The 12,028-nt window shown below is 43.3% G+C and overlaps 1 protein-coding gene across 5 annotated transcripts in view; it reads left to right on the top strand.

Annotated features, from left to right (window-relative positions):
- The first annotated feature begins 2,765 nt into the window (after positions 1 to 2,765).
- Ralgapa2 (Ral GTPase activating protein catalytic subunit alpha 2) overlaps positions 2,766 to 12,028 on the top strand; it is a 294,943-nt gene continuing 285,680 nt past the window's right edge. For all 5 annotated transcript variants that reach the window (XR_007977973.1, XR_007977974.1, XM_052183817.1 and 2 more), the window contains exon 1: positions 2,766 to 3,031. Coding sequence is in view for 3 of the 5 variants with exons in the window: in XM_052183817.1 (XP_052039777.1) it covers positions 2,926 to 3,031 (106 nt within the window). In the remaining 2 variants the exon portion in view is untranslated. The remainder of the gene's footprint in view (positions 3,032 to 12,028) is intronic.

Below are 12,028 nucleotides of genomic sequence, written 5' to 3'. Positions count from 1 at the left end.
GGCTTTTATTTCATTTTCCAATAAGAGGCCAAGAATCTGGAAACACCCAGGGCAGACAGCACCTCTGACTACTGGTAACATCCCGTTTTTGTTTTTTTGTTTTTTTTTTTTGTTGTTGTTGTTTGTTTGCTTTTGTTTTTTTAGAAGTTATTTCAGAGTAGCATTACTTTGTATTGCAAGTTACAAGATAATTTTTCTTTTTTAGATTTAATTTTTTTTTATTTCTATGTTGTGTCTGTGTGGGTCTGTGCTATGTATGCGCTGGTGGCTGCAGAGGTCAGAAGAGAATGGCAGATCCCCTAGAGCTGGAGTTACATAGGTGCTAAGAACAGCACTTGGACCCTCTGCACGAGCAGAATTGGCTCTTCACTACTGAGCCAATTCTTCAGCCCCACATATTCATCTTTATTTTATGTGTATCGGTGTTTTGTCTTCATGTATGTCTGTGCCCTGGGTGTATGTTTGTCCTCAGAGGCTAGAAAGGGCATCAGACCCCTGATACTAAAGTTATAGATGATTGTGAGCCGCCACGTAAGTTCTGGGAATTGAACCTGGCTCTTGTAGTAGAGCAGCCAGGACGCCTAACCACAGAGGCATCTCTCCAGTCCCAAGTTTTAAACTTTGAATTTCATGTTTGTTATTTATTGATTAAGGTGGCAATAGAGTGTCTGAAAAGTACTTGACACTCTAAAACCTGAGGGAGAAATAAGTAACTGCAGGGTGAATAATTTACTCAAGGGGTTTGCAGACCAACAAGAGGATTTAGTTATTTGTTTGTTTGTTTGAGAACAACACCAAAAAACCAAACTTGGAAGTGTCATGAGCAATATGCACATGATAAATAAGCACCAAAACACCAACATGTGATCCTTTTAAAAAGGGGGCAGGTGTTGCAGTTTTATGTTTTCACTCCGTGAGTATGATAGATGAGATGAACTTATATGCATAGATGCCTGTTTTTTGTCTACAGAGACTTTAACAGTGCCATATATTTAGCATACAGAAATGCATATATTTGTCTAGTTTCTCCTCAGTTGGATTGCAAGCTCTGGCAGTCAGGGAACTGCTTCTTATAATATCTGTCATTCCCTGGGCTTAGGATCTTGGTTTTACACTATAGGTCCTCAATAGATATTTGATGATAACGAGAGCTCACATTGCAAGAGAAAAATTGATTTCTGTGAGATAATTTCATTTTACTTTTTCAATCAGTGTAAGAGAAGGAATAGAGCAATGAACATTGTGCTTTTTGATCTGCAACAGGGCACAGGGATAAACTGATGGTAACAGCTGATGGCAAACACTGTTGCCATGGTGTGAGAGACAGCTTCACTTCTCCCCCTTACAACAGTTTTGGGGAGATTGTTGCCTTCATCTTCGATGTCATCTGGGGACGCAGGAGGTGCAACAGCTCTGCCGCCATCCTTAGCATGGAGATTGCCTCTCTGGGTCTGTGAGATTTATGCTCTTAGGTCTGTCTGTAGTCTGTTTTGTTTTGTTTTTGTTTTTTTGGCTGAATAATATTCCTTTGGGTATATCTTAGTCATAGCCATGCTATTTTGATAACTCTAAAAATAGAACTTACAAGAACAGAGACGTTTTTCATGCTGAGTTGAAATGTGTAGGACTGCTTTTATCATCTTATTTTATTTAATGAGTTTATTGAGTGCCTGTATAGATCAAACACCGAGCTTAGTTCAAGGATGTCTACATTTCTAGCACTTTCCTCCACTAAAGAAAAAGACACTTGAATTATGCCTATTTGAATGAAAAACATGTGACTGTGACTCTAAGCTGGCACTTTAGGTACTTGCTAATAAAGCCGAAATGTCAAACCTTGGGGATGCTAAAAAACAATTACATAGTCAGTTTTCTGGTAAGAAATCATTTGAGCATCTTCTGCCTTAAAGTCTTGCTTCAGTGAACAGGCATCTGGCCTTAAAAAGCATATTGGCTGGAGAGTCAGGTCCCTCAGGTTCTATTTCTGGTTCTGTTATTGGATTGCTATGAGGCCTTGCATAATGTAGGAGCTCTTTCCACAAAGCGAGAGGCAAGTCTGACCTTTGCACTTGAGATTGGGTTCCAGATGTCTTGGGGACTGCCGGGACCTCACTGGATAGCAGGCCCACTCTTCTCTGCTGCCAAAGCCATTCATTTACTTTAGTGTGAAATTAGAGTTCAGATTTTGACATGGCCACAAGTGCTTTGACTTGCTCCTTACTGTGAATCCAGAAGTTTAAAAAAAAAATCTAAAAATGGCTCAAAATTTAAAAGTCCTACACCTTTTCTTACTTTGTGTGTGTCTATGAGAGAGAGAGAGAGAGAGAGAGAGAGGAGAGAGAGGAAAGTGTGTAAGAGAGGGAGAGAGAGGGAAGAGGGGGAGAGAGAGGAGGTACGTATAGGCAAGGCAATAGAGGGGAGGGAGTACGAGTTTCAAGGGTGGTGTCTAGCACCTCTAGGACTCTGGAAAGCAGGGCGCAGCTCTTCTGGGGACTACAGTTCCCGAGAGCTTTTGCGGCCCACATAGGGGCGGGACTTCGAGTTCCTTGTCAAATGGAAAACACAGCAATCTGATTGGAGGTCACTGCGCAGACTCGAAGCTGGGCGCGCGTCCCCGCGATGTCTCAGGCTCCTAGCGCGTGAACAGTCCGGATTGTGCGCGTGCGTCTCGCCAGAGGGCGGTCCATAGGCACCCGAGGGGCGGGGCCGAGGATTTCGCGTCGACGCCGCCTTCCTGCCCCGCCCCTGACCGTTCGGCCCGCCCCTCCTTCCTGGAGCCTCCGCTGAGGCTGAGGCGGTGAGGCGGCCGGGAGGGGGGGCGGCTAGTGGCTGGAGCGACACGCGCCCGTCGCGACCCTATGCAGTGACTCGTGCGGCGCAGGCGCCTCCTGCCCCGCCGGCGGGGCCCAGGCTTACCGCGGCGGGATGTTCTCCCGAAGGAGCCACGGAGATGTGAAAAAGTCCACGCAGAAGGTGCTGGACCCCAAGAAGGACGTGCTGACCCGCCTGAAGCACCTGCGGGCGCTGTTGGGTGAGGCGTGGGGCGTGGGCTGTGGTCAAGGCCACCTGCCGGGAGGGCCGGGTCCCACCCGCGGCGTGGACCTGATGGGGGTCTCAGGTCCGAGTGATGTAGGGAGCTGGGGATGGTGCGCAGCCGACCTCTGCTAGCCCAGATCGGGACCCTTGAGGCATTGTTCCTGAAGGCAGTACGTTGGCCCTGGGCGCTGCTCTGTCGTCCCAAGTGTAAACTTAGCGAAGATTCTCTTTTGGGCGCATAGCCTCGGATAACCTGGAGGCCAGGCACAGAGGTGACTATACGCTGTCCTCTCCAGGAAATAAACCTAGAACAAGTGGCGCGGGGCTTGAAAACACACACACACACACACACACACACACACACACACACACACGCACGCACACGCTTCCCTCTCTGCCACCTCCCTCTCCCATTATTTAAAAAATTAAATTCTTAACAACTTGGGTTAGACCAAGACCTTCACAGACTTGGTTGAACTACCATCTCTCATTCACTCTCCTTTTAAAATGTTACTGTGTTTGAGTGTAAGACTTTAGATAAGACTGATTTCAGCCAATCTTAGGACAGATTAGATGTCATTTCTTCTCCCCTGCGCGTCTCTCTTTTAAATTTACATGGGGGGGGGCAGGTGAAAGGGTCTGGCTGATAGAGTTTCCTTGGGTCTTTGGTGTGAAGGCGGTTCTGCTCAGAGGAAGCTAGGCTCTCTTTGGGTTCTGGGAGGCTGCCTCTCCCTTATAACCAGAATGACAACCATTACTCCCTCTACCTTCCTTTTCTATGGCCTGCAGGGTGGAGGTTCCGTAGAGCCCAAGTGGGCCTAGAATTGACTTGTGATGACTTGAAAGCTCTCCCCTGTGGGTGTGAAGTGTCCACAAGGTTATCTGCTGCTGGTGATGTGTAGTTTAGCTTGGCTATGTATTACTTGGTTCTAGTCTGACTTCAGTCTGTCTGAACTTTTGTTCAAGGTAGAAGCCCTTTGTCTCTCTGTGGACAGACTTATCTGTATTTGGGGGCCAAGGAAAAGACACATTTCTTCTACATATATTTACTGTTGGAACAATAATAAAAATTAAAAAACCCAGTGTTTTTAAAATTTTAGACCATCTGTCACTTGAGAAAATAGAGCACAAAAGAATTCATTTTATAGGTGAGAATTTTAAGCATTCTTGTTAATGAGATTAAGAGTTGCTAATTATTTCTATTTATATTGTGTAAACTATCTCTGAGTGGGGGATAGGCCAGTCAACCAGCCAACCAATGGACCAACCAAATATAAAACTCAAAACTGCCACTACTGCCAGGAAAACTCCTTCCCCCTCTCCCCACCTCAAAACCCACCAGATTTTGACAACTGAAGTTACTATTTCAGACTCCCAGATATTACACTTAGTGTGTTCAGTTTATAATGAATGTAAATCAGTTACTATTAGAAGGATTAGTTTCTGGACTTCCGAAAGCAAAATGTGGTGTTCTTGGTAAGTTGAACTTTCTCCTTCCTGTAGTGAAATGCCCAGGCACACAAGTGCTTTGTGTTGGGTCCTTAGTATCTGATTAGTTCCTGCTGCAGGGGCATTCTTGATAAAGAATTGAATAGTCGTTTAAGGCATTTGATACTTTGGAACTTTTTCTGTGCTGAAGAATTTAAACCTTTGTTCTGACCAAGAAGGCCAAGATTAAGTTGGCTACATTTATAAAGACAGAAAACCTAGATCAAGTAGTTTCTTAGAGATACACTGTCTTTGTTACCATCCAGAGAAAATGGATACTTTCAGGTCTGAGTCTCCTTAATTTCTCCAGTAAGGTGTGTGTCTCCTTCCAGCTGTAGGTGGCAGGGATAGGCTCTGAACTTGGCCAATGGCATCTCTTTATGTTTATATATTTTTATATTTTATGATTATATTGTGTGTGTGTGTGTGTGTGGTGGGCTTTGCACTGGTGAGTATAGTAACCATAGAGGCCAGTAGACAGATCCCCTGGGGCTGGAATTAAACGAGATTGTGAATTGCTCTGAGGGACTACTGGGAACAGAATTCTGTACAAGAGCAGCAGGTGCTCTTAAACTCTGAGACATCTTTATATGTGAAAAAAGAAATACCTTTGTCCCTCAAAAATAAAATCTGTTTAAAATACTATTTGTAGTGTAGAGTTCTTCTATATTTCATTAGGAATACTTTTGTTGTTGATGATGGCCAAGTTGCCTTTATGTCCTACTGTGATCTTTAACTTTAGGTGCTCTATTTAAAAACAAAAACAAAAGCAAAAACCTGATGAATTCTATATACACGGCTGGACCTAGGCTCCCCGCTCATATGTAGCCGGTGTGCAGCTTGGCCTTCATGTGAGTCCTGAACAACTGTAGTGGAGGCTATCCCAAAAGCTGTTGCCTGTACGTGGGGTATGTTCTTCTAGCTGGGCTGCCTCATCTGGCCTCAGTGGGAGAGGAAGCGCCTAGTCTTGCAGAGACTTGAAGTGCCAGGGTGGGGAGGATACCCAGAGGGGTTCCCACCTGCTCAGAAGATACAGGAAGAAGGGGGTGGGGAAGGATTATGGTAGGGGTGATTGAGAGGGGGCCAGTAAACAGGAGGTAAACTGGATAAGTTAAAAAAAAATTAAATTGAATTAAAAAAAATTTTGAGGAGTTCTGCCCATAATATTTGGTGTAAACTTTTGCTTTACAATTGTAGGTTGAAGACCTTAAAGAAAACTAGGACATTAAAGTATTAATTCCCATAGCATCAAATATTTTATCTGGTTATTACCTTTAAAAAAGACAAAGTGTTATTAAACTGAAAGAGAGGAGTTAAGTCAATGTGAAGGCAACCTGAACAGAATGAATTTAATTAGTATTACATATTATGTATGTGTTTAAACTCTTGTTTTTCACTCAAGTAAAATAGGGCTGGTACTTTTTCATATATAAGGCTGATGCTACTGACCAGAGTTTGCAGCTTGCCACTGCAACTTGTAGCTTCAGAACTTGGGGTAGTACCTAGCCTGTTCCTGAACCTCCGCTTTTTACTCTGGTAAAGGGATATGGTGTGGTGTGAGTATAATACGTAATGACATCAGCTTGGAGCAGGCATTTACTAGATTCTTCTTTATTGCTTTCCTCCCAATGTTAATAGGACACATATTTTAAGAGGTATTTTTCTCTACTCTTCTTTATTATTTTATATAATGGTATGGCCTTATTCTCTTTTTGAAAAGAGTTTGTACTTCAGAGAACTTGTGGAGAAGTGGTTAACTATAGAGAGTAAAATATGTCAGGATTATAATGACTCCAATTCAGTGCTACTTGGATAGCTGATTATATTGTTAAGATTGGCTCTCCACAGGGCTGCATTTTAGATGGTTTGTATGCATTATTGGGAAGAACGGGGTAGGGGGATACTTCAGTTCTCCTTATGCTGTTTAAGTTATCATCAGGAAAGTAACTGACTGAATAAACTAAACAAATACCCTTCCCCCCACAACTTCTGTATATTACTGTATTGCTCCAGCAAACAAGTAATCCAGCCTTTGGGAGGTAAAGGCAGAGGCATTATTGTTAATTTGAGACTAGTCTGGGTTGCATAGAAAGTTCTATGTCAGTCAGCTCTACAAGATCCTATTTCAAAAGACATTAAAAAATATAAGGCACATTTATAATTTAAACATTTCTAGAAAGTACGTTTATGATATAAAAGAAGCAAGTGAAATTAATTTAAATATATTTTATTTAACCTATGTATGTATATATGTATGTATGTATGTATGTATGTATGTATATATTTATATGTATGTGAGTACACTGTTGCTCTCTTCAGACACACAAGAAGAGGGCATCAGATCTCATTACTGAGGGTTGTGATTGCTGGGAATTGAACTTAGGATCTCTGGAAGAGCAGTCAGTGCTCTTAACCGCTGAGCCATCTCTCTGGCCCCCTAACCTAATATATTATATCAGCAGATAAAAGCTAATAAATAATTTTATAGTACTTTGTCTATATGACTTGTTTGAAATCCAGTGTCGATTATACAGTCAGAGCACATATTTGTCCTACATTTCACACGCACGGTATCACACTATGGCTGGTGACTACTGGTAGTAGGACTGGAATTTGGGAAAACAGAAGGATAGGCTAGGGCAGTTCCAGCCAGCGGGAGACGGAAGGGTTGTTAGTAGATATCCATATGGCAATGGCACAGGAGGATGACTCTCATCTGTATCCCTTGGGAGTTAGAGTCCTGGACACAGAGGATGCTTGCGTAGAGCCTTGTATAGCTCAGAGTTAGAGTCTGAGGCAAACTTGGTGGTCCAGATCAGAGACGGTTCAGCTTGCTTGAGCTGGAAGCGCATACCTATCCTTAGGTGGGAGTTTGTGTGGAGACTTTTTAGCAGGCCAATAAAGAAGACTGCCCATCTCATGGGAATACCAGAATAATGGATCAGGAAGGGAGAGGCAGAGGCAAAGGTTCCTTGGAAGAGTTTTGTCAGAGGGGACAGGCAAACAGTGGATTGTTGGAAGAGGAAGGCCAGGATGAGAGATAAGAGCAGCAAGACCTTGTGCTACCTCAAGTGCAGTGGGGCTTTCAAATGCCGGCTGGAGAATGATTAATAGGAATTACTTGGGGATTGGAGGCTGTGACATTCAAGATTTAGAGGCCATTTTCTTACAGATGTTCTCTCCATTGATAGAGCAAAGTATGGCTTTCTATTTCTACTTGCTTTAAATAGGGGCAAGTTCACTTACAGTTCTGGGTATTGCCTTTTACTTTACTCATTTATTTTGTGTGTGTATGAGTTACATGTGTGTAGTCTATGCATACTCTTGTGTGTATACATGTACACAGAGATCAGAGGAGGACATCAGGTGTCCTGCTCTGTCATTCTCTGCCTTCTTCCATTCTGCTTAAGACAGGATCTCTCAGTGAACCTGGAGCAAGGAAGGCTGGTGGCCTGGAAGCTCTAGAGGTCCTCTGTCTCGACATTCTGCACAGCCTTTAGCTGGCTGTAGGTATATGTGCAACCATGGGTACTAGGGATTTGAACTGGAGTCCTGTATACTTGAGTATGTAGCAAGTGCTCTTACACACTGAGCCCTCTCCCTAGCTCCTTATATGTATTTAGTTATTACTGTTCTTCATGTTTTGCCCCTCTCATTTTTAGTTTCAAACATTTGTGAGCACTATGTACTATAATCCAATAGCCTAGGCTGGCCTCGAACTCTCCATCTTCCTTTCTTTACCTGATGAGTTCTGGAATTACAGATATATGTGGTGCCATGCTCAGCTTTTTCTTTCTTCCCCCCCTCACCTCCCCTTCCCTTCCCTGCCCTCCCCTCTCCTCCCCTCCTCCCCTCTCCTCTTCTCCCTTCCCCCCTCACTTTCTCTGTTCCCTCCCCTCCCCTCTCCTCCTTCCCTCTCTCTGTCCCCTCCTGGTCCCTCCCTTCCCCTTCCCTCCCTTCCTGCTCCCTTACCCTCCTTTCTTCTTCTGATTACAGTAATACCTCTAAACCATCTGGTGTTTTTTCCTTAGAATAGACTTTCCCTTTTGACTTTAGTCTGACTAGCAACACACCCCTTTTAACAGTTTGATGATTGGTGATGGGCATTTGGGATCATGAGAGTATCATAGATGGAGCTAGGGAGGTGCAAGGGTTCCTAGCTAATGATGGGGCATGGCAAGTTTGATGTACTACAGGCTAAGTGTGAGAAAAGGAAGGTCCAAGTGGAATGTCTGGGATGAGATTGTGGTATGTGGGGTTGGGAACTTAATGAGAGGATAGAAAACCATGATATGATTCTTCATTACGATGAACTCATCGGCTTTCCGAAGCTATGATGAAGGTAGAGCTCCCACTTCAACCTGCAGCAGAGAAACTGAGGTCCAGTGAGTTAGTTAACCATTTGTCTACCGACTCCCAGCTGACAAGCTGATATTCATAGCCATAACGCTGCCCAGCCTGGTGATAGAAGCCTTTAATTCCAACTACTCTGGAAGATGAAACAGGAAAGCCCATTAGGCCACAAACTGAGTTCAAGGTCAGCCTCAGAAGTTTAGTGAGATGTACTCAAAATAAAAAGTGGGGAAAAAAGCTAATGTTGTACTTCTGCTAGTTATCTGATTTAAAAGGATATTTACACATCAGCATAGATATTTACCCACCAGAGTGAATGTTAATACATAAACAAAACCTACTAGGTTCTGCCTGTCTTGTAAAATTTCTGTAACATTCATAGCTCTCATTCTGGTCTGTTCTAGATCTGGAAGATCCTATTTGACTTGAGCATGGCAGAAGATTTTTAAAAAAAGGCTCCTTTGTGCTTTCTGATTCAGTTCATTGGGTTTTGTGTTTAGGCCTGGCAGGTAGTGAGGTATTTGCACAACTTGAAAAGGCTGGGAACTGTAAGTTCAGGTCCTTGCAGGCATTTTTTTGATCTCTTCTAGTTGGCCAATTGAATGCAAACTGGCTTTGCCAATGTTCCCATTGCTGGTTTTTCATCAATCACTAATGCAGTGTGTCTGTAACCTCTGGAATGTAAGATGAACTTTGTGCACTTGTATGATCCCTGTCTTTGGGATTCAGGCTGTCTAGACCTGAGAAAGGTGAGCCCAGGGACACCATCTGAGCTGAGGTGCTCAGTGTGTGATACCCGAGAAGGATTGCTTTCTAAGGCCTGTTCTGAGAAAAGAGATTATTTGTAGGCCCAAAATATTTTCCTATAAATATTTATAATTTGGATTTTTATTTTGTTGCTAAGCACTTAACTCCTGGGCAAGCCTAAGTACTTCTTCAAGTTGTTTATAATACTGATCTTTGGTCTCCAAACTGAGTAAAATAGGTAAAACTATAGCAAATTGTGTGTGTGTGTTTTCAAAGTAGCAGTTGATTCCATTTAAACCTTGAAAATTTTAAAAAAGAACAAAGTTACTATACTACTAAATTAAGAACAATTAATATGTAAATGTAGTAACTGTTACTTATCAAGTTGTCTTATTCTTGAGATTTTAAAATTCAATTTGGGAACTCTGGTTTGTTTTATTTAGTATATGAAGATATGTGTGCAATTGTGTATATGTCTGCTGTGTATTCAAATAGTACGGTGTCTTAGTCAGGGTTTCTATTCCTGCACAAACATCATGACCAAGAAGCAAGTTGTGGAGGAAAGGGTTTATCAGTTTACACTTCTGCATTGCTGTTCATCACAAAGGAAGTCAGGACTGGAACTCAAGCAGGTTAGGAAGCAGGAGCTGATGCAGAGGCCATGGAGAGATGTTCCTTACTGGCTTGCTTCCCCTGGCTTGCTCAGCCTGCTCTCTTATAGAACCCAAGAATAACAGCCCAGAGATGGTACCACCCACAATGGGCCCTCCCATCTTGATCACTAATTGAGAAAATGCCTCACAATTGGATCTCATGGAGGCACTTCCCCAACTGAAGCTCTTTTCTCTGTGATAACTCCAACCTGTGTCAAGTTGACACACAAAACCAGCCAGTACATATGGTATAAGGTCAAGGCTTAGGATTCAGTAGGAAAAGCAGATGCTTAAACGATGAAGTTTCTGCACAGTGTTTAGAGCCATACAGTGGAACTGGAAGGAGCTATGAAGGTGGTCACCATCCAGGGAGGAACTCCACCAAGCCTCCTGGAGGTGTTGGCAGTGCTTCCAGAGGCAGGTCAGGGCTGAGTTGGGGTATGAATAATAGATAAAGGACTTTGTCTGGTGGATAAGAAGTGGATAAGGACATTGGCAGAGAACAGAACTACAAAGACAATCCTGCAGGCACTAAGGAGTTAAATGTACAGTAGCTTCTGTACTGGGTGTAGGTAGACAGTGGGAACCCATTGGAATGTTTGAAGCAGAGAAGGTGGATGTCTTATCTTAAGGAAGGGTCTGGGAGTCCCAGCTTCTCCTAACATTTGAAACCTAGATGCCAAGAGAAAAACAGTCTTTGTCCATTTGCAGTGAAAGCTCTGGGAAGGTGCCTGGTCTTAGTCTTTCCATTTTATGGAAAACACATTACCTTAAAGTGAACCCAGTACTCAGAGGGGAAGCCTTCAGAGATTGGGTTGAGGGAGCACTATAGATACTGTGTGAGCTACAGGATCCAGTGTGTCTATGCCAGTTCTACCCTTGAGCTGCCCAGTTGCAGGAATTAGTCTCATCCTGCTTTTGCTAAAGGCGTGTCTGGGCTTTGCAATTAAAAGATGGCCAGGCAATGTGCTAGTAAGAGGCATTCCATATTGAGACTGGATATAGGGGGAGGTATGAATTTTCAGTATTTTTTAAAGAACCAGGGGAATTTGAGTTGATAGTAAGAGGAAGAATTAATAAGAAGGGTGTGATCTGCAGAGGGATGGGGTAAAGGAGAGCTGCAGACACGGCTCAGGTGATATGAACACTGACTGGCCAGGCATGAAGACTTGCCTTTAAATCCTTAGCATTCATAGAAGAGGCCCCTATCTCTGAGTGGAGTAGAAACTCTCGGGATTTCTGGAGTAGCCCCAGTTTCAGGGAGAGTCCTTTTCTCAAGAGAATAAGGAGAGTGTTAGAGCGGTAGGACTCCCAGCATTCTCTTCTGACCTCTGACCAAGTACACAGGCATGCCTGTACACACATGCATACATATACATATATACGCACATGCATGCACATGTACATACAACATGTACACACAAGCACCACAGAGTGTGGGTGGGCAGGAAAAGGGGCTTGATGGGAGGATGCTTCTTCATTGGATGATTATTAAAGGGAGCAAAAATGTAGTACTGTATGACAGAGATATGAACAGAGGGATTTCTCATGACATAGTCTCTTCTCTGGAGGTCAGTGGTGACATCTGCTTGAGCCAGCTTTCTTGCTGGTGTGGTGATAGGAACTTGGAATGTCAAACTCTGTCTGCTGTGCCACATATCCTCTTAAAATAAGGAAATTTGGCAACATGTTAGGCTTGCTTCTGTTCTTTTCAGAGTAAAAAGGCATTCAGCCAGAAGCAGGGAGAGCTG

This window comes from Apodemus sylvaticus, chromosome 5, assembly GCF_947179515.1.
Source record: "Apodemus sylvaticus chromosome 5, mApoSyl1.1, whole genome shotgun sequence".
NCBI classification, from domain to species: domain Eukaryota; kingdom Metazoa; phylum Chordata; class Mammalia; order Rodentia; family Muridae; genus Apodemus; species Apodemus sylvaticus.
Note: the sequence above shows the minus strand (reverse complement) of the source record. Positions and strands in the feature narration are given on the sequence as shown.